Genomic DNA, 21,323 nt, shown 5'->3' on the forward strand with positions numbered 1-21,323 from the left:
GTACAACAGTAGCTTGATGATTCGCAGATCCTCCAAGCCACAAGTAGTCAAAATAAGCAAGTCATCAACATAGTACAAGTTACACATCCGTCCCTAGTCACCCAACTGGGCCCCAACCAACACTCTAGAATTTAACGCATATGTAAACATCATCCCGAACATATCCGTTACTAGGACGAAAAGTAATAGAGAGAGGGGATCCTCCTTGTCTCAAACCTCCACAATACCACACATAACCACTTGGAGTGCCATTAACAATGATGGAAGCCTTAGAGGAGAAAAGTAGGGACCGCATCCATCCCATCCAACGCCTGCAAAAGGCCCTAGCTTCAAGCAAGTCGAATAAGAAATCCAAGTCTAGTGAATTGAAAACCTTGAAAAAATCAACCTTGAGAATATGGCTTGGCAACCTGCGCTTGTGTATGCTAAAAATCAACTTTTCAGCCGTGGCAATATTATCAATAATACATCTTCCTTTAATAAATGCCAACTGATAGTTATCTGCAAGAGATCATATGACCTTGCTCAATCTTGTAGCCAAAATTTTAGAAATGATCTTCAAGTTTGAGTTGATCAAACTGAAAGGTCTATAGTCAGAGGGAGACTTCGAGGCCTCAACCTTAGGAATGAGAGTAATGCAAGCCCAGTTGATACATTCGAGATTGGCTCTTCCAAAATAGAAGTCCTCACAAAGAACAACTAACTCTGTTTGGACCGCACCCTAAAAACATTGAAAGAAATGGACTAGGAAGCCATTCAGTCCCGGAGCTTTATCGGCACTCAAAGCAAAAATGGCTCCTCTAATTTCCTCTATAGAGAAAATAAACTATTGTTTTTTTTATTAAGAAGGTAATTTATTTTCTACGATTTTTCGCACTTATGACTCTTCTTTCCATTCTTATTTTGCTTTAATTTAGAATCCTTTTTAAGCTTGCAATAAATGAAATAAGTCTCTTGGATCTTTCAAAATCATAATAAACAGAGAATTTCTTTATTAAGCCATAAAAAAAATCTATTTTCTCTCAATAATAATGGGGTCATTGACGGCGTTGTGAGACACCACCATTAGGACATGGCTGGGCTATCAATGCTAAGTAATTAGGAGAAAGGGAGTGCGAGGTCACTCGACGTTGCTATTCTTCTCTCAATAGCATAGAATGGGCATGCTCAACTATGGGAAGAGGGTATGCCAAGAGAATCTAACTTCGAACTTGGCCAAATGATTCATCCAAGCCATTAAAAAGTTCCATTAAACGGTCAGTAGTATAATTCATATAAAGATCATTAAGAGCACCATATGTACAATTAGGGTGAGTTGTGTATGAGGAAAGCTCATCCCATAATGCTTTTAATGAAGTATAATGATCAAAAATAAAGTTATTGCCTTGTTTATGTTGAAAGATCTCTCGATGCAATTCAAATATACGAGAAATATTCTTTTGTGAGAATTGAACTTTGAGATCATGCCATACAGCATAGGCACTATCAACCCAAAGAATGCTAGACTTGAGCAAAGAACCTATAGAACTAAGGAGCCAGGATTGCACCATCCGATTGCAGCGAGACAAATGAGAAAACATTAGAGAAGTTGGATCTGGTTGTTTTAGGGTACCATCAATAAATCTGAGTTTATTTTTTGCCCCCAATACAAGTTGGATACCACGACTCCATGCTAGGTAGTTGTCACCATCAAGAAGCGGGGAGACAAGAACTTGACCTGGTTGATCAAATAGATAAAAATAATAAATGGAATTAACATCAATGGTGGGTGTGTTGGGAGGAGTACTGGATGGAGCGGATATTGTGAGAATTGGTAAAAGGGATTGTACCAAAATCGATTAGGCTGATACTATGTTGAATGGAAGGTGGAGAGAAATTGGAAGAAAGAAAGTATTTGTTCTTGTAAATATTTGAAATAATTCAAAGCCATTATATAGGCTTGAAATATGTACATAGAAGAAATGATATGAAATTGATCCTATGGGTTAATTTAGATCGTAGAAATTAGCAAGCCAAAAAAATAAAAATATGATTGCTTCTATCAAGCAATTTAGATCCTAAAAATTAGCATAGTCAATATTCAAGATCCTTAATCATGTATCAATTAACAATCTTCTTGATAGCATGCATTTCTACCAGGGTGGTGGATTCATTTCAAGTTGCTGAAATAGAGGTGTATGGCTTGTGAGGGGGAGCTTTGCTCAACCACTATCTCTTTTCCTTTTGTAAAGTGAGATACGAAAAGGTTACACAATCAAGAGAGAGGATAGGAGAGTAGACAGGGATTCCTCAATGGGTCCAGGCTACTCGTGGGAGGCTAATGCCTTAACCACGGCTCTGAGAGCATTACAGCTATGCACAACATAACTTGACGGTGGTAGTGCAATGGCCTGAGATCAACCAACCAAATTATAAATCTCCTCATGTCAATACTCAAGTTGATTTTGATTGGGAGAGTGACTTATAGCTAGAGTCATTACAACATAGAAATGAACTTAAGAGAACTCACCATCAATTTGTAGTGATACTAACTCTCCCATTGGCCTAACCATCTTAACTAGTTTTTCCAAGTTCCAGAAGTGGGGTATATTAGTGATGATGATCCACTAATAGATATCAATGGACATGCCTAACAATCCAATCTCTGGTGACTATAGCATAAGGTCTATTAGACATGGCAGTATTTGCCCTTGTGTCTGAATGGGCCTTTCTTTTTTGTTGAGAGAGCTGCTTTATTGGAAGGAAAAGAAATGTTAAACTTCCTATCTCTGAATGAATTTATCTTGTTTCCATTAATAGATGTAAACGTTGAGAAGCTATGTCTCTAAGGCTTTAATAGATGTTTGCTTGAGACCATAGTGATAAAGGAGAGCTATGCCTCTAAGGCTTTAATAGATGTATGCTTGAGAGCACAGTGATAAAGGGGAGCTTTGAAGTTACTCCTTTAATTTGATTATATCTTCTATTATATTTAATGAGAGGTTGTGTCCACGGTGGTGCAGGAGACCTATTAAACTCATTATGTTTTCTTAAGTGTCTACTAACCATTGTCTCATGTGCAGTACCTTATAAGTCGAGTTCCTACCTAAAAGCTCTTCCAATAAAAAATAAATGTTTATGAAATATTGGTAGGGAGCAGATAGTCCACAGCAATGTGGCTAGAGCACAAGTAATACTAGCACGTTAAGAGATGACGACATACAGATGCATCCATGTATGTGTTTTTGGAAATTTTTTTATACTTAAATTCAAATTGTAAAATTTTGCATAATTCCAAATGATGTTAGTGATTTATTTACTAGCCTGTAAAGCTTATAATTTTTTTTGTATTAGTAGAATTCAGTTTGGCGGCCAGCTTAGTTGAGATTAGCAAGTATAGGTGGATACTTGATGTACTTATAACCCATTTAGTGTCTAAATTTTTGTGATTTTTGTTAGATTTTTTTTTTTTAGTATTTCTTTATCTAAGGTAGGTTTTGAGGTTTTGCATAGCTACTATTGTTATTTTCATTATTTAAAAATATAAATAATTTTAAGCAATAAAAAAAAATATCTTAGGCAAAGATCTAATGTTTGACAAGTTATGTCCATATTTTTGTATGTATATATATATATATATATATAAATGAATGTATATATAATTTGTAGTTATACAATAATTTAGGGACATTTTCATTCATGGTAATCTAAAAATATTATTTCATTTGGAGCTATAGCATCAATATTGTTGATGGTAATTTGAAAATTCAACAATAAAATATTACCAAGAAAATTTATGATCACATCACCTCCAAAATATATGTCTATCTTAGATCAATAAGTTTTGCAAAATTGGCCTAAATGTTTTGGACAACTTTGCCATTATACTGTAACTTTTTAAAAACAAGATTACCCTTAATTTTAAATGCTCAGACTTAACAATCAGACTCAATTACATACCTTTCATTTTTAATTATCATTTTAAATTTACATTTTGTTACTTACATTCATATTTCAATAATTATATGTATAGACTATGTAACAGTTGTATATATTAATTTTAATTTGTATTTTTTTAATAATATTTTACCTTAAAATTTTGTTCCATTCCTATTATATGTTTGCTAAGAATTTTATATTCATGGTATTTTAGAAATTTTGTTACTTTACCAAATTAATTATTATGCAACCCAAACACCATAACAAAGTACTACCAATGATATGAGTTCTCAATTAAATGTGACAATTATAAATTAGTGCAACATTTCTATATATATAACATTCCACCTCATTGTTATCATAATATCATTACTGTGATAAAATATTAAATTAAACCCTTAAACCAAACTTTTAAAAATGAGGCTACTTATATGTATAAATTTTTCTGATAATGTGTTAGTATCTCTATATAAAAGTCAATGCGATATTTTATTCTTTTCAAAATAAGTCAATTACATGTCTTCATCTTTAGCATCACTTTTTCCCTTCATCTCCACATTCAACTCCTATTTCTCCCTTCTTTTTTATAATCTCTCTCACTACTTTGTCTTTTTTTTTTTTTTCTAAACAAAAGATATATCAATAAACCACATGTTAAACTTTCGATCTCTAGGGGGAAGAAAAATAAAATACTAATTATTCCTCTATTAATCCATATAATCATTATTTTGTTTTCTCTTGTATTCTTTATTTTGTTTTATTTTAAAATATCTTTTATGCTCACAAAGATAAGAGAGAGAAGTCTTCTAGACAGTCTCAAAGGGAGAATGATATAGAACTTCTTTTTAATTAAGAAAAATGAGAGAGACTACAAGTTGTAGAAATGAAAAGAGATAGAAGACTGGCAATAATGTTGTTTTGGAGTATGAGTTTGCTTTTAAACGTGACTACGGTAATAGTTGAGCGGTAACACACTTGACTCTTATGTGGCCGATTGAGGATTCGATTCCCTCCCAATGCATGGTTAGAGTATAATAATGATAAAAAAGTATATGTTAAAGGTTGCTTTAAATATAGATTATTGTGTGTGTATAGACAAACAATGATTTTTAGGGATATACAAATAAAACAATTTCATGTCCCCCACCCTTTTTTTTAATTTAACTTACAAAAATATTAAAATTATGAATTTATTAGAAAAAAATGGTACAATTCTATCGATATATATATAAAACAGGGGAGTTATTAATTAAAAATGTTAGTGCAAAAGCACTTTAATTGGCATGATTTGACACCAAGTCAAGGTGACATGGCAACCATTGTGACGTGGCATAGATGATGACATGGGAAGCATGGTGACGTGTCAAGGAGTCTTAGATTGGAGGCAAATATGTTGGGAGATTTTTGTGGAGTTATTTTTGGTATGTGTTACAACTTGAAGGCAAGATCATATCAAGACTATATTTAGAGAGATTTGATTGGAGACTAAATATGGATGGAGTTTAATTGAAGAAATATCTATTAATGGTATGATCAAAAGCTATTGAAGGTATGATTTAAAAAACCTTAATAAGTATGATTGAAGACATGCCTATTGTTGGTATGATTGGCATGATTGATTGAAGACCTATTTTTGGGAAGATTTGAAGGCCAAACTTGGGTGAATTGAAGATCATGTTTGGATAGTTTCGTGAAGACACATAAAGTCATAAGCCCCTTGCGAGGGACTGCGTGATGAGGAACTGATGAGATAGGCTAGTTCTCGGTAGTCGGGATAGAGAGATCTGGCTGCATTAACTCTGACTAAGCATGACCGAGAGATTGATGGGTCTTGAGGTCGCTTTGCAATGAAACCAGAACTTAGTCAAGTCAGCAGTCAGGGTCATGTTTCAAGTTGTGTTACAACAGGAGTTGCAATAACTAATTTTGGAAGGTTCTAAAGTTAGCAGCCACAGAGATTCTAAAAGAGATATGGGCTATTTTTAAGACGTTCAGGCGTCTATATAAACTACCTTGCTCTGAAATTGGTATAAACACTCGAGGAAGAGATTGTATGGGCATAAGACAATCTAGAGAGAGTCGTGATACTTAATTGTGAGTATGAGTGACAAAATGTTTGTACTCATGTATTTCACCTTTTTTTAGTGGATTGTTTATCTCCGGGCTTGACCCCCCAAACGTAGGCAAGTGGACACCTAACTGGGTTATCAATTTCTATGAGTATTTGAGTGTTCTCTAAACCACAAATCACACCAGCCGAACTAAAAAAAAAAGAGAGAAAGAGTGACAATTGAGCATTAGGACTAGAGGGGGCACGGGCCTGGCCCGGGGAAACCCTCCGGGTCAATTGACCAGGCGGACCGGTAACCCGTAACCGGCCCGCACTGTAGAGGACCCGGTTATGAGTCATGAGTATTCAAACCTGTGACTCGGTGGGTTGACCCGCCGGGTCAACCGAGTTAGTCAATCCGGCGAAGAGAGAAACAACTTACCACTTGAACTACAATTTATTTTGAACCTATTGTTGGAAAAAACTATATATATATATATATATATATAGATAGTTGTAAGATGGGGATCAAAAAATTTTATTTGAATTAAAATTAAGACAATAACACTTTCACAAATATTTCTTTAAAATTATTTTTTATACTAATATATATATATATATATATATATATATATATATATATATATATATATATATATATATATATATATTTATAAAAATTGAAGAGAACAAATTATAAATTTTTTAAAAAACTATACAAATCAATTTGTAAAATATCAAAATACCAAATAATAAAGTTTCACAAATATATTTTTTTAAGAATAATTTTTTTTTAATGTTTTTTGGTCCATTAGCACCATGCCTCTATGCATGTACGCCCCTAAATTCCCTTAAATAAGGGGCACTCTTATTTGTCATATATATATATATATATATGTGTGTGTGTGTGTGTTTATGATTATTTGTATCAATTTGTAAAAGAAAATAATAACAATTTAAAATATATATACATAAATTATATGTATCAATTGTAAAAAAAATATATTTAAAAAAAAAAGATGGGGTCAAGTGGTCAACCTGCTCTCTTCTAAATATAAATATAAATTTGAATATATTTGAATAGTTGTTGGTACCATATTCTTTTGATTAGTTATAAAAATATAGGAAGCTTTGAAATTAGTGACTTTGTTTTCAATGATAATATGATGAGCATGATAATAATAATTATAGAGTTTGAGACTAAAGTCAAAACAAAGAACTATCCCTAATTGCAATAAAAAAATAAATGGATGATAATTTTGATTCAAAATAAGAGGGCTAGTTGATATTTAATTTTTCTCATACTCTAAAAAGATATGTTGAGAACTTAATTCAATAATTAAACAAATTAAAATGCAATTTTCCTATTTATTTTGACTTGTCTTAAATTCTTTTATAAATTATTTTAAATTTTTTGTTTTTTTGGAATAAAATTAAAATTAATTTATGATTTATTTTTATTTATTTACGTTTTATATTGTCACCAAAAAATATTGTAGGCCCATCAATAACACAAACGTTTAAAAGAATATTTTAATTTTCGGTTCTTTATTGTGGCATGGGCAGGTTTTGGGTCTAGCTTTGGATGAACCGGACCTGGTGGGTTAGGCCCGTTTAACCGGTCCGTGCTCCCTCTAAGACATCCTTCGTATCTTTGGGTACTAAGCATCTAAAATTGCACATTAATAAGAGGGTACGCGTAACAATGCAATGAGTATGTGGTTTTCGAATTTAAATCAATTATGATTGAAAGTGCTGATGAGGTCAACAACTATATAATTACTTGATACTAATTAAATTTCCATGCTTTCAACTGGATTTTTTATAATTTTGGTGATTTTAAGATAATTTTGCACATAAACAAATAATTCAAAAAATAAAATAGTTTAATCATCCAAATTGTAGCACCATACATAGGATGCTTATGTGAAATAAGTAAAACAACTGGAAATAAAATAATATTTAATAGATGAATAACTCAAATAACCAAAAAAAAAAGTACTTAGAAGAAAAATGAAAGAGCAAATTAAATTTAATTATATAATAATAGATTTTATAACCTAATCAACAACTCATTTAAAAAATTAAAACTAGTGCTAATGGTATTCTGCACATTAAATCTTACAAACAACAAACTAGCTCTAAATTATGTTGTTCATCCTCAATAAAATTTTGTTAATAGTAACAAGTTTTAGATATATAGTTATTCTTGGCTTTTTTTTATGATTTTGGTAATTTTTTGGCAATATTGCATATAGACATATAATTTGAAATACAAATAAAATATTTTCATTAATGGAAATGCAATATCATGTATAGATTACTTATGAAAAATAAACAAAGCAAATGTAAATAAAACAATACTAGAAAATTCAATAAAAGCAGAAAAAAAAATTAGAAGAGAAACAAAAGAGCAAAATAATAATAATAATAATAATAATAATAATAATAATAATAATTACACAATAATAGCTTTCACAATCTTTTCTACAGTTTATTAAAAGAATTAAACAATAATAGCTTTCACAATCTTTTCTACAGCTTATTAAAAGAATTAAACAATAATAGCTTTCACAATCTTTTCTACAACTTAATGAAAGAATTAAAAGCAAAACCACCTACATTAGGATTTTACCAGTAATTTTTAGAAACTCATTCTGGATCTCTTCAATATATATATATATATATATATATATATATATATATTGTAATGTCCACAAGCTTGGCCTTTGACCAGGTTTGACCGGAGCTTGTTGACTTTTCTCAAGAAGGTGAACCCGTGACTCTCTGTCGCCCAACTCATGACTCCCCTGTCAGATCGCATGTGAACCCCGGTCTTGTCGGAGTTGGTGGGAGAATGCTTGGAGAGGTCTATATTTCTTCCTGGGAGGTTTTGCTTTGGAGACTATTTTCTTCCTCAAGGATTCTTCTTCATCCTCCCGATCACTTAACCCTTTTCGTTGGGATTCTCGGTACCGGCGGCAGCTAGGAGAAGGGAGTTCCTGGTTTTGGGTTCTTCATCAAGTTTCCAGGTTTTTATTTTGATTGTTGATCTTTTAAAGCTTCTAGTCTGAGTAGACAGCATGATGTGTTGAGTATGGTTGTAAGCTGCTTGTGTGTAATTCTTCAGATTCTTGCATGAGTGTATGTTGCCATTAGAAGCCTGCAAAGTCATCTTTGAACTCCTGTGTCCAAATCGTAGGACACCTTTGCTGTGGTATTTTACTAATCTCCCTTCTTTTAGTATGATACTTATTGTGTGAATTGATGCTGTCTCTCTTGCATTGTCAGCTTAAGCTTTGCATCTTTGAAACCAAATTGTATGATGTGTTTGGGATCTTGGAAACTAGATTTGTTTGAGTGGCAAGGTTACTCTCTTGTTATATTTAAATTCTTATTTCCATGTTAATGGATGTTAGCAGGAGTCGGTTCCCTATTTATGATCATTAGTAGTAATAACTCTATTTTTTTTTTACTGGTCGTTGTTTGGAGTTGGTGTTTGATTGTTTTATTATAGGTAGGCATGCATTTCTTGGTCTAAAGAAAATTTCCTTTTTCCTTGGGAATTCCACCACTATCTGTTAAATTCATTCTAGAATGTTTTGTTTTCTTTTAGCTTTGCTGGTAATAGAATGTTCTATATTTAAATTGGTATATTAGGTCTTTATAGGTATTTTGGAGCATGTGTTAAATAGTGTTTATTAGTTAGAGATTTTTTAGTGAGTTGGTGTATTATTGCAAAACCCTCCTAGTGTTAATATTATATATATATATATATATATATATATATATATATATATATATATATATATATATATATATATATATATATATATATATATATTTGTATAGTTGATTCTTTTGGTTCTTTTGGTTGGCTTACTCATTTATTTTTCTCCTGAGAACTTGTAATTTCTGCTAAGTTCTGTGCGTTCATTCTAGCCTAGGCATGCCATTGTGCTAGTTTTGTCTAGTTGGAAAGGAAGCCCAGCATGTTAGGTACTTTATTTAGAAGCATGACCTTCCTTCTTAAATATTTCACATTAGTTGTATTATGTGGCTGTGTGTCTTTTAGTGTGCTTGGTTGTTCAGTTGCTTTGCTAAACTTTGAGATCTTTTAATTGTTAAGTTAGCTCGGGCTATAGATGTAAGATAAGCCCGGCCCAAAATTATTTCTAAGTGAAGTTTTGTTTGTTGGGTTAGATTGTCGTAGCGAGCCGTAGTCGTGGGACTTGGTGAACCCGACATTGTAGCTCGAAACCAGGTAGGCTCTCGCACCCGCAAATTCCGTATTTCTGACAATTATTATGTATTTAAGTTATTTCATTATTTTTGTAATTTTATTTATTATTTACTTACTTGTCATTTATTTATTTACTTATTTATTTAATTGTTCTATTTATTCAGTATTTTTTTTGTCTGTATTTCATATTTCTGCGTTTTTTAGTACATCTCCATTCCTGGCTCGCCCAGCTAGGAGAAGTAAGTCCTAGCCATGTGCACATGTTTTCTGTAGTAGCGCTACCCCTCGACTGCGGTCGAAGATCCGGCTTCGGCTGTTGATATTTTGTCTATTCTGTTCCGACTTCACAGTCGATGATCCAACCTCGTGCTGTTGATTTCTGTTATTAGCCAGGGAGATGTACATGACTGTTTCTGTGTGTCTTCCATATTTTGGATTATTTCTATATTCTGCGTATTTTCTGCATTCTGTACAAATTATAATCTAGTATTCTGCAATATCTGTTTTATCTATTGTTTTTGCGATCCTACTGGGCCCTTGTGGCTCATACACTCTGTGAATTCTGTTCTCGCAGGAGAAGATCAAGTCTAGGATCGTGGGGTGTCCGGGAGTTGTATTTTCCGCTTTTTATCGAGATCTCTATGACACCCTTTTGTGAGTGTAAGGCTTGTATTCTGATCGATTTGTGTTTTGCAAACTGTTAGGGTTGTATTTGTATTCTCAGAAAGTCGCTAAAGCCCGCACTTGTAGTATTTCGAGCTCCCAGTATCCTATTTTATACTCAGTACATCGCTCATATTTTGCTTGTTAGGGTTGACTCTGACCAGATCAGATCTGAGGCTTTGCACCCAGTGGGGCCCAGTTCCACTGGATGCGGCCGATCTGTCAGCGGACCCGGCTGTGAGGTTGGGGCGTGGCATATATATATATAACCTTGTAGGAATGTAAGAGAAGAAAGAAAAAAAAAATCTGGTTTCTCGTTTTGTTTAATCGAAGTGACCCAACAAGAGATATGAATTTTTCCATTTATAACCTCTTTACTTCCATAAAACCCAAGGTAATGAAAGGTATCATCAATTTAAGTATGTGTTCCACAAACTCTATTGTTTTTATGTTCAAAAAATTCTATTGTTTTTTATTAAATAAATAATTACAATGCAAACTATTGGCATACCACATTGAATGGCAAATAAAATAACTCCTCCTTACCAAGCTATAAGTCACATTTAATGTAAATGAACATTTAAATTCAATAAAAAAAATATTTTTTTTAATTATTTTACAATTTCATTTAAAGTTTTTGAATTATAGTATACAATTAATTTAATATTATGTAAAGATTAAAATAGTTGCAATAAAAATATATTTAAAAAAAAAGGTACATAAACTAAAGAATAAGAGGTGAAAATGTAAAAATCATGATATAAGTCACTATATATCTGAGTAAAACAAAAAAAAAATCTAAGAAAGTACTTATAAAAACTAAACATATGTTTAGTCACGAGTGCATCTAAACACAGTAAAGGCAAATAAGAGTCAAGAAACCCTCTAACTAGCCGTCTCTGATGAAGCGCCATCTCTGAGAAAAGGATGGAAGACGACTGGGCCTTCCCTTTGTTGGATGATGAGGATGATGAGGATGAAGATGACAACGATCAGACTGCATCGTTGTCATGGTTAAACACGCGACTAGTGTTCACCGCCGATGGGGAGGCTGTCTACAAGCCTATTGAGTTCCCATCAAGAAGGAATGTTAAAAGGAATAGTGGTTGGAACACCAAAGCAGGGCCATCGCCATCCCGGTTGCCACAAGGTCTAAGCACCTGCAAGGGAGATGTTGTTGCATTTAGTCCGGCAGTTCAACGTTTGATGGCGACATCGTCGGATGTGGGCATGGTTGAGGGACTTAACTCCTGTGCCCCGTTCCCCAGCCACCGATTTACTCACGAGATCCCTTTAGAGATTAAAGGAAAATCTAAGGTAACGGAGGTGTCTTTAATTCACAAGCTTGATACCTATACGCACATTCTCCCTCCGGTGAGGACCGCGTTAGTTATCCAGAACGTCTTTGAAGATGATGTTCATATACATCGACAACCCCTGAGAGATTTTCCAAGCTGCATCGTCAAGGTTGAGGAGACTAACTCCCGAACACGATGCAGGCATGATGAGAAGTCACGATCGGATGGTCGTTCTCATGATCAAACTCGGACCCGACGGCCGACACGACCGACAATTGAAACCAGGAAGGTGGTTGAGGATACTAACTCCCACCAAGCTCCGGTGATCATTGCATCACCAGTTGTTGTTCCATCAGCACTTGAAAAGCCCGGCGGAATTGCTATTGTATCAGGTTGTCGGTCCATTGGGCAAAGGCATGGTGAGTGAAGGAGGTGACCCGACTTTCCGGGACGCTATACAAAGTTGTTGAGCTCTCATTGGCGTCTCCTACCTTCCAGGAAAGCTTGGATAGATATGTGGTACATAATCCGACGACGGCGGAGGACACCGTAAAGGTGATTAACTCCTGTGCCCAAATTCCACGTTTCACCATTAAAATACCACACTCGGCCAAAGGAAAAGAATCGACAGTTGGTGTTGTTATTGCTCCACGTTCGGAGCAGTACACGGATATGGCTGGAATGGATGCATCCCGAGCAGAGATGCACTCAGATTCGCACCCCGTGGTTGAGGTCATTAACTCCCACAAACCTCGAGTCCACGTTGCTCCGGCCATTTCACCGACTGCGACGGTGGTGACTGAGGCATGCTTGCACCCACCGATTGCATGCAACAGTCGGACCAACGATTCAGGGGGTGGCATGTTGGGGGGCGCGTCTTGGGTTGTCGGCTCTCCGTATGTTGTTGTCAACCATCCATTGGAGCAAATTATCGAGGAAACCATGCAGACGAACCACATCATGACACGTGGCATTGATGAGTCCCCTAAAGTTGCGTGCAATGTTGGTGTTTCCCAGTACATATCAGAGGGCCGTTTTGTCAAGCATATGGATCGTTTAAAATCCACTAACTTAAAGCTGGTTGCTTTCAATTCAAATCTAACTTGTTTTGATGTGATTCAAGGCCCAAAATCCTCTATTGGGCTAGGCCAACAAGCAACTCAACTGAGTGACATTTCTAATTATCTTCATGAGTCTCGGGAAATTCATAACATGGTCCAAAACTCTGGCACTAGTGACATCATCATATCTAAAGTTAATTTGGAAGAAGTTGGTTTGATAGATGATGATACCATTGTACAAGAGTCCCAATTGTCTCCTAATCAGAAGGAATTAAACAAACAAGACACTGAAGACTCAGGTGTTCTTAGTGCAAGGAGAAGCGTGAGACATAAGAAGCCCTTATCTAAGCGGATCGAGGAAGCAGGGTACATGGTGTTTTCACCGCACTCTAGAAAGATAAAGAGAGACGAATCCACTTTTAGAACACCAGAAGCCCCAGAAGCTAAGGAAGCTAGATTGGACAATTCGGTTGTTATAGCTAAGCGCAGTCTCAAGCTCCTTGAGAAATAATCAGAACAAGGCGAGGAGTGATTTGTTGAGCAGACTGGGAGCGAGCCCCGTTATTTGCTCGTAGTCTTATTTCATGTGGTCCCTTGGGGGCTTGGTCTTGTTATTTTGTATTCTCTTATGTTTCTCTTTCCCGTTTGTTGTTTGTTGTCAGTTTCCACTGCGGGTGGACTGTTTTGTTTGTTTTCCCTCCTTTTGGTAATGCATGTGGTTTATCCACTTTTTCAAAAAGAGCCTCGATCGGTAGGAACCACCAACTAGCTTTATCAAACTAAACATTGGCTTCTCTCAACTAAAAGCAGCTGCTCACAATATCTAAAGTAATCTTTATGCTAAAATTAAGGCCACTATGAAGTTTCAAACAAATGGCTAGATGTCATAAACACTATGTGGTCCCTAAGCACTAGGATGCGATTCAAGACCTCAACAAAAAAATTAAGGATAATATCCCATCGGTTTCTCTACTTTTCTCTCTCTTCTCTTTTGGTCTCTTTACTCAGAAATGTTCCAAACTAGTCTCTCTACTTTTAAAAATGTGTCCATTTAGTTAGAAATGCTCCAAACTAGTCCCTCTACTTTTAAAAATGACCCAACTAAAGAGACTAAGTGGGCTCATTTTTAAAAGTGGAGGTTTAGTTTGGCCATTTTTAAAAGTGGAGGGACTAGTTTGGAGCACTTCTAACTAAGTGAGTACATTTTCAAAAGTAAAAAGACTAGTCGGGAACATTTTTGAGTAGAGGGACCAAAAAAAAAAGAGAGAGAAAAGTACAAGGACTATTTTGGTAATTATACCAAAAATTAATAAACACTTCAAGTGGAACACTATTCATCACATGTTGATGGATCTAAACAAGTGTCACAAATATTTAAATATCACGTGTTACATTCTAACCAAGAGTCAACAAAACCCTAGTTGCTTATGGAGAAAACTACACACTTAATCAAAATAGCATAATCAATTTTGTTACATGTCATGCTTCATATTAACATTTCAATTTGGCAAAATTATATGAATTGAGAAAACAAGTTGCCCATCAACGAGGGTTGGTTCAAGTAATAAAGGTTTAAGCTCATTGAATAAATGGTTTGGAGTTCTAATACTTACATCTGCCAAAAACCAACGGATCAAGGACTATAAAAAATAAAATAAAATAAAAACAAAAGAAATAGAGTACCTGTTAGTAAACATTTGCGAAAACTCTAATGTATTGGGTATGTACAACAAACAATTACAAAATTTATTGAAATCTCGCAACAAGCTAATCACACAAGGTATGAGTGTCCTGTACCTATGATGAAGATGGAGGCTTTCTTGTTGATGGATGTGGCCTCCATCTTCACGTCTACCACATAATTCTTAAACAAGTAACAGATTTTGCATTGCACATCATCTCAAAATTTCCATCATTATCAAGCCATTAAATTCATTTTTGCTCTCTAGGGATGATATACTTCACTCGAATAAAGGTTTCTTGTAGGCACAATTTATTGTAAATGCTCTTTAGAATGGATTATCATGAATTTAAGTATGGCAAAAAAATTTTTTTTTTTTTTTAATAGAAGTAGGGTGAAATTCACCACATGATTTTTACTTCCCATAATAATAATAATAAAAGTATGGATTATTTATTTATTTATTTATTTTTTATTTTTTTACTTCCCAATGACATTGAAAAAGTAGTAGGAGATAGAAAGAGTTGGAGGTTGAACGGCAATGGCATCTTCACGGTGAAATCTTTCTACTCTTTCCTCATTGATGGTGGCGTGTGTTGCTCTATTGCTAGGTTCTTCTGGAGGAAGCCATGTCCGAAGAAAGTTAGTCTGTTTAATTGGTTAGCTGAGAAGAATAAGGTTCTCACCTTGGATGTTCTTGCGAGAAGGAGCTGCAATTGCCTCCCTACGATGACCTGCGTCCTGTGTAATTCGGCCATAGAGTCGGCTAACCATCTCTTCTTACATTGTTTGGTCGCTAGAAAGGCGTGGGGGTATTTCGTGCATTTACTGCATCTTCCAGATCCTCCCGAGTCTATGCAGGAGATCTGGCGGGGTTGGAGAACTTCGATTCCGGCTAACTTTAGGGAGATTGGGGTCTTAGTTGCTAAGGCTATTGTGTGGAATATTTGGCTTGTTAGAAATGATTGTATTTTTAATGCCAATTGCTTGTCTACACATGCTCTTGTTTTTAAGATTGACCGTATGTTGATATCTTGGCTCTCTTCAGTTGTCGAAGGTTCGCGAGAGACGATGGAGGATCCTATTGCCATGCTACAACAGAGTACGGAGGCCCTAGGAACCAGTGGAGTGGAGTCTGGTGGTGATCCACTCTCCGGGGTTGATCATGTTCATTTCTCGGGCTAGTCTGTTTCTGTATTATGTTGTTGGGCTGAGAATACCTTGTTGATTCTCATTCGACGCTGTTTGTTCTGCCACTCCTCGTGGTGTTTTGTTTTTGTTTTTGTTGGCGCTTGCGCTCAGTTTGTTTCCTTACTCTCTTTTTCATTAATTGCAGTGGTTTATCCACCTTTCAAAAACATTGAAAAAGTAGTCCATTCCTATCAGAATGAAAAAAAGGAAAAAAAGAAAAAAATAGTTGGTGCCTTTTGAGAAATTTACAAGATACTAAACAACAAAAGTTAAGAAGAAGAGAATGAAATTAATAAGTATATTTCCTTCCCAATTTGTTGGAATATTTGCTATTAAAAAAGATAATAATGAAATTGTAAATATTACTAAAAGCCAAAGAAGCAGCATGACATGTCCAAAAATAGTAGACAGTAAATGTCAAAAAGACCTACAAGTCCAAATACAACTTTATAGGAACTTACATTGAACTAAAAGAAAAAAAAAAATTAGAAAAATAGAAAAGCTCTCACTTCTCATCTATTTCGTAGAAATATATGATTCTCTTTTCATACTTCAAATGGGTTCTAAATTGCTATTTTGGGAAGGAAATTGAGAAATTAAAAAGATTTCCTTAAAAAGAATCTATAATTATCTTCATAAATATACTTTCATCCCTTCTTTCAAATTTATTCCAAACATAACAGTTTGCACATGTATATATTCAAATATTAATTTACTGGAGTATATATACAATGTATACAATAGTACAAATATATATGTATATATATAAATGTGCCAAAACGAACTAAGTCGTATAAGTTAAAAAAAAAGGGATAAGGAATTCTTTTTTAGATGATTACATGAACTAGCCCATACTAATATATTTTTTTTCCTATATCTCAATTTTAGAAAGTCCTTGAATAAACTTGTATTTTTCTTGAGAAAGCAAATAAATAATTCTCGACTCCCCCACCCCTTTATATATATCCAAACAAATTAAGACACACACACACACACAACAAAAGCATCAATGAATTAAACTCTTGGATTCCAACATGGAAACAATATCGTTCATGTGCACGAACGTGGTCATTAAACAAACTGCAATTATATCGCATCCATATCCATGTTACTTTATTACTTTCGTCACAAGTCCATTTCAGGAATGAAGCATCCAAAGTCAAGAAAATTTAGCATAAATATCAATTCATTTCCTCACACCTTATCCAACACTACTCAACATGTCTCCTCCTTTCCATGTATTGCTATTGTTTATCATCATCTTCTTCTTCTCTTCCTCTTCCATTATTAATTGTGTCATTCATGATCATGATGACCTCCTCCTTTCAATAGCTGACAATCGAACTCTTTTCCAAATCTACATTATTCATGTTGATCCGCCGAATGACAATGTGGAGCTTCTTGGTGAAGAGGAGCAACAAAAGTGGTATGAGTCATTTTTGCCGAACACTACTCTCGACTCCGGTGAGCCAAGGCTCCTTTATTCGTACCGACACGTTATTAGCGGCTTTGCAGCAAAACTAACTTTGGAAGAATTACATGAGATGGAAAGAATGCCCGGGTTTCTACTAGCTCTTGAAGATAAAAAGAATACTCTTGGCACCACTCATGCGCCTGACTTTCTTGGCTTAAATCAATGGAACAGTCTTTGGCAGAGTTCAAATGAAGGTGAAGGTGTTATTATCGGTATTGCTGATAGTGGTATTCGCCATACTCATGTGTCTTTCAAAGATGATGGCACAATGCCAGACCCACCGTTGAAATGGCGGGGTTGTTGTCAATATGTGACGCCTAATTGTGACCCTTGGTCCCCTTCCAAATGCAACAACAAGCTCATCGGAGCAAGAGCAGTTGGTTCAATTGGATCACCTGATGATGAAATTGGGCATGGTACACATGTGGCGAGTACAGCAGGAGGGAGCCGTGTTTACAACGCCGGTGTGCTCGGACAAGCGAAAGGCGTAGCAGTAGGTATGGCACCGAGAGCTCACTTGGCAATGTACAGGATATGTACTGCCAACAAAAACCATGAAGATGAGTGCACAGACAGGGACATACTGGGTGGTATAGACCAAGCAATCACTGATGGAGTTGATGTGCTATCGTTGTCAATAGACACACCGAAAGATTATATCCAAGATACTGTTGTCAAAAGCACATTTGCAGGGGTTGAGAAAGGAATACTAGCTAGTGCTTGTGCCGGAAATGGCGGGATGTTTCCATCTAGGCTAGCTAATGACGTACCGTGGATTTTAACTGTAGGTGCTACTTCCATGGATAGAGTTGTCAAGGCGACTGTGAAGCTTGGTAATGGGATGGAACTTGAGGGCCAATCTGCATACCAACCGAGCTCTTTTTCATCTTCGACAATGTTGGAGTTGATTTACCCAGGAGAGATCGTTAAGAATGATTTTAATAAGGCATGCAAATCAGCAGCACTAAATTTTTTCGATTTGAAAGGAAAGATAGTTGTGTGTGAAGCTTGGGTAACTAATGATGTTGCTAAAAGTGAAGCTGTGAAGAAGTACGGTGGTGCGGCCATGATTCTTCTGAGTCAATCATGGGACGGATTCACTACGTTCTCGGAAGCTCATGTGATTCCCACAGCACATCTCAACCATGTCGATTCTTTGAAGGTTGTCAGCTATTTTCGAACTGAAGCTAATCCAACAGCAACTATTATATTCGGTGGCACAAAAGACGGTGTGCGTCGCTCGCCTGCAGTTGGTTCCTTCTCTTCTAGAGGACCGAGTTTGCGAAACGGTGGCATATTAAAGCCAGATATCATTGGCCCTGGTGTAGACATCCTCGCAGCTTGGAACAAACAAGTCGGCCCTGATCCATTTGGTTCCGATGATTCTGCTTTCAACTTTGCTCATGGATGTTCAATGGCGACACCAATGCTGGCCGGAATCATAGCACTGCTCAAAAGCACTCATCCTGACTGGTCTCCGGCTATGATCAAGTCAGCAATCATGACAACAGCTCATACGACAGATCGCACAGGGCAGCCCATCGCCGATGAGAAATCAAACACATATGACAAAGCAAGCTTTTTCGCTATGGGAGCAGGGCATGTCGACCCGACAAGAGCTAATGATCCAGGCCTTGTTTACAATACTACACCAGAAGATTACATTGGCTATCTTTGTTCGTTGAAGCAACTATCCGAATTTTCTATCGGCATAATTATTCGACGGCGAAATTTCCACTGTGCTGACTATGTGAAAATAGAGCCTGAGCAGCTGAACTATCCCTCCATCTCAGTATCCATGAATAATGCATTACTGAAGAAGATAACAAGGACTGTGATAAATGTTGGGGAATCAAACTCAGTGTACAAAGTGGAGGTTGATGACCCAGAAGGAGTGAGTTTGAAGGTTGATCCTGAGAGCCTTACTTTCTCACAGATGTATGAAGAGAAAAGCTTCATTGTGAGTTTCAATGCCAAGATTCCTCATCCATTTAAGGGAGAGTATTCAGAAGGGCAATTAGTGTGGAAATCAACTAGCCTTAAGGAGTATGCTGTGAGGAGTCCCATATCTGTCCAATTCTGAACAGATTCTAATCATATATTTGTATGTATTTTATGTACTCCAAATGGAGAGTATGTAACAGTAGTCTCTCTGATATATATATATATATATATATATATGACATGCAAAATAAATGTGTTGTTCCTCTTTGAATAATTAGTCATGTGTTAAGTTGAATATGTCCACTCAATTAAAGTGCTAAAGAAGCCCTTTCTTTCATTATTGTACTATATATATGGATCATCAACAACAACAATAAGTGCTAAAAACCTTTCTTTCATTATTTTGTCATTATATAGGGTTGCAAATTAATAAACCAATGCCTTTTGTTAAAAGCTTGGAAGTTCAGGTCAATTAACTTATTAAGCAAAACGAGTGTTTCTCAAGCCTAACTTGAATTTGTAAAATAAATGAACTGAGCTTAAATACTCCCGAACCGGCTGGTTAAGACTTGTAAACAATAAGGTACCGTGTAGGTATGTTACTCTATGATTACAACCCTTTCATTATCATCTTGAAAACCTAGTCTTAAGAAGATTTGATGCTGCTCTTGTTATGCAAATGCTTTCTCATGAGATTAATTACAGTGGAAAATTGTATATTTTGCAAAATTTATGGTAAAAATTATTGCATTGACAAATAGGCAACAAGTACTCTAATTTTAGAGAAATTAAATACGTGTATAAACGTAAAAAGCTAATATCTCAATATATCTGTACTTTCACCTTGGATAGGTTTTGGGGTTTGATCTAAGATCTTCCTTCATAAACAAACACCCTACTCAAGAAATCTCATACCAATAAACTACGTCGTTGACTTTAGGTGTTTATTCTCCATGCTCTTGAAAAATTTTTTAATTATATATATATATTTATAAAAAATTAGTTTTCTTGTAAGCATTTTCCGTAAGTTCAGATTTTTCTCCTTGTATGGTTTAGAGTCACATAAAATTATTAACATAATATTTTTAAAGTGCGAAGAAATTTAAATAAAACTTATGATTTCAATAGTTTAAATGTATATTTTTAGGATATATTTAATAATTAATTTTTGTTTTCAAATTTTCTTGTCTTTTTTTCACTAATTTATTTATTTTTATAATCTGACTAGTATCTTAGTTTTTTCTTTGGTACATAACTTGGAAATGGTATTTTAATGAATTAATAGGTATTAAGAGACATACAAGAATATGATTTTTATTTTTTATTTTTTAATTAGTAAAACTCTCCTTGAGAAATAAATATTTTCATACTGTACATACACTGTACATCCGGGTTCAAGTACTGTTCAGTACTGTTTATATTCATATAAAAAGGACGACTTGCCTATTATTCAACCTCCTTCGAGAAATATTTACAGAAAATTTCTCATGCTCATCTAGTATTGAAACCATTTCCTTCTATATTCTTGTCAAAAAGTTAAATTTACAATCATTGAGAGTACCACACAATCAAGTATCAAATTACATTGTCATATTCCTCTCCTTGTAGATCAGAAAGTGAAGAGGCAAACATAAAAAATCATTGTTTAATTTGTGTATCAGTTAATTACATTTTTTCTTAATAAACCACATATTAATTAAAATGGTAAAGAGAACATAGCAAGCAAAGTTCAACAGGGCAGACAATGACATCCACTAGCAATGGAGAGAAGCAGAAAACAAATACATAAGGTTGGAAAAG

At 35.1% G+C, this 21,323-nt stretch overlaps 1 protein-coding gene and 1 long non-coding RNA gene across 2 annotated transcripts; both read left to right on the forward strand.

The window, feature by feature from the left end:
- The first annotated feature begins 8,829 nt into the window (after nt 1-8,829).
- Nucleotides 8,830-10,822, forward strand: LOC120257128. The gene is made up of 4 exons (XR_005535532.1): nt 8,830-9,000; nt 9,099-9,185; nt 10,172-10,232; nt 10,786-10,822. It is a non-coding gene; the product is annotated as an uncharacterized LOC120257128 (long non-coding RNA).
- A 6,503-nt stretch (nt 10,823-17,325) lies between these two features.
- Nucleotides 17,326-19,804, forward strand: LOC120257127 (subtilisin-like protease). Its single transcript, XM_039264727.1, has one exon. It carries the CDS (start codon nt 17,326-17,328, stop codon nt 19,660-19,662), a length of 2,337 nt encoding a protein of 778 aa, XP_039120661.1. The 3' UTR covers nt 19,663-19,804.
- Nucleotides 19,805-21,323: the final 1,519 nt, after the last annotated feature.

The sequence above is a fragment of the Dioscorea cayenensis genome, unplaced genomic scaffold, assembly GCF_009730915.1.
Source record: "Dioscorea cayenensis subsp. rotundata cultivar TDr96_F1 unplaced genomic scaffold, TDr96_F1_v2_PseudoChromosome.rev07_lg8_w22 25.fasta BLBR01001892.1, whole genome shotgun sequence".
NCBI lineage: Eukaryota > Viridiplantae > Streptophyta > Magnoliopsida > Dioscoreales > Dioscoreaceae > Dioscorea > Dioscorea cayenensis.

Bases quoted from the DNA above. Each gene is read 5' to 3' on its own strand.
- LOC120257127 (XM_039264727.1), top strand. From the start codon at position 17,326: ATGTCTCCTCCTTTCCATGTATTGCTATTGTTTATCATCATCTTCTTC.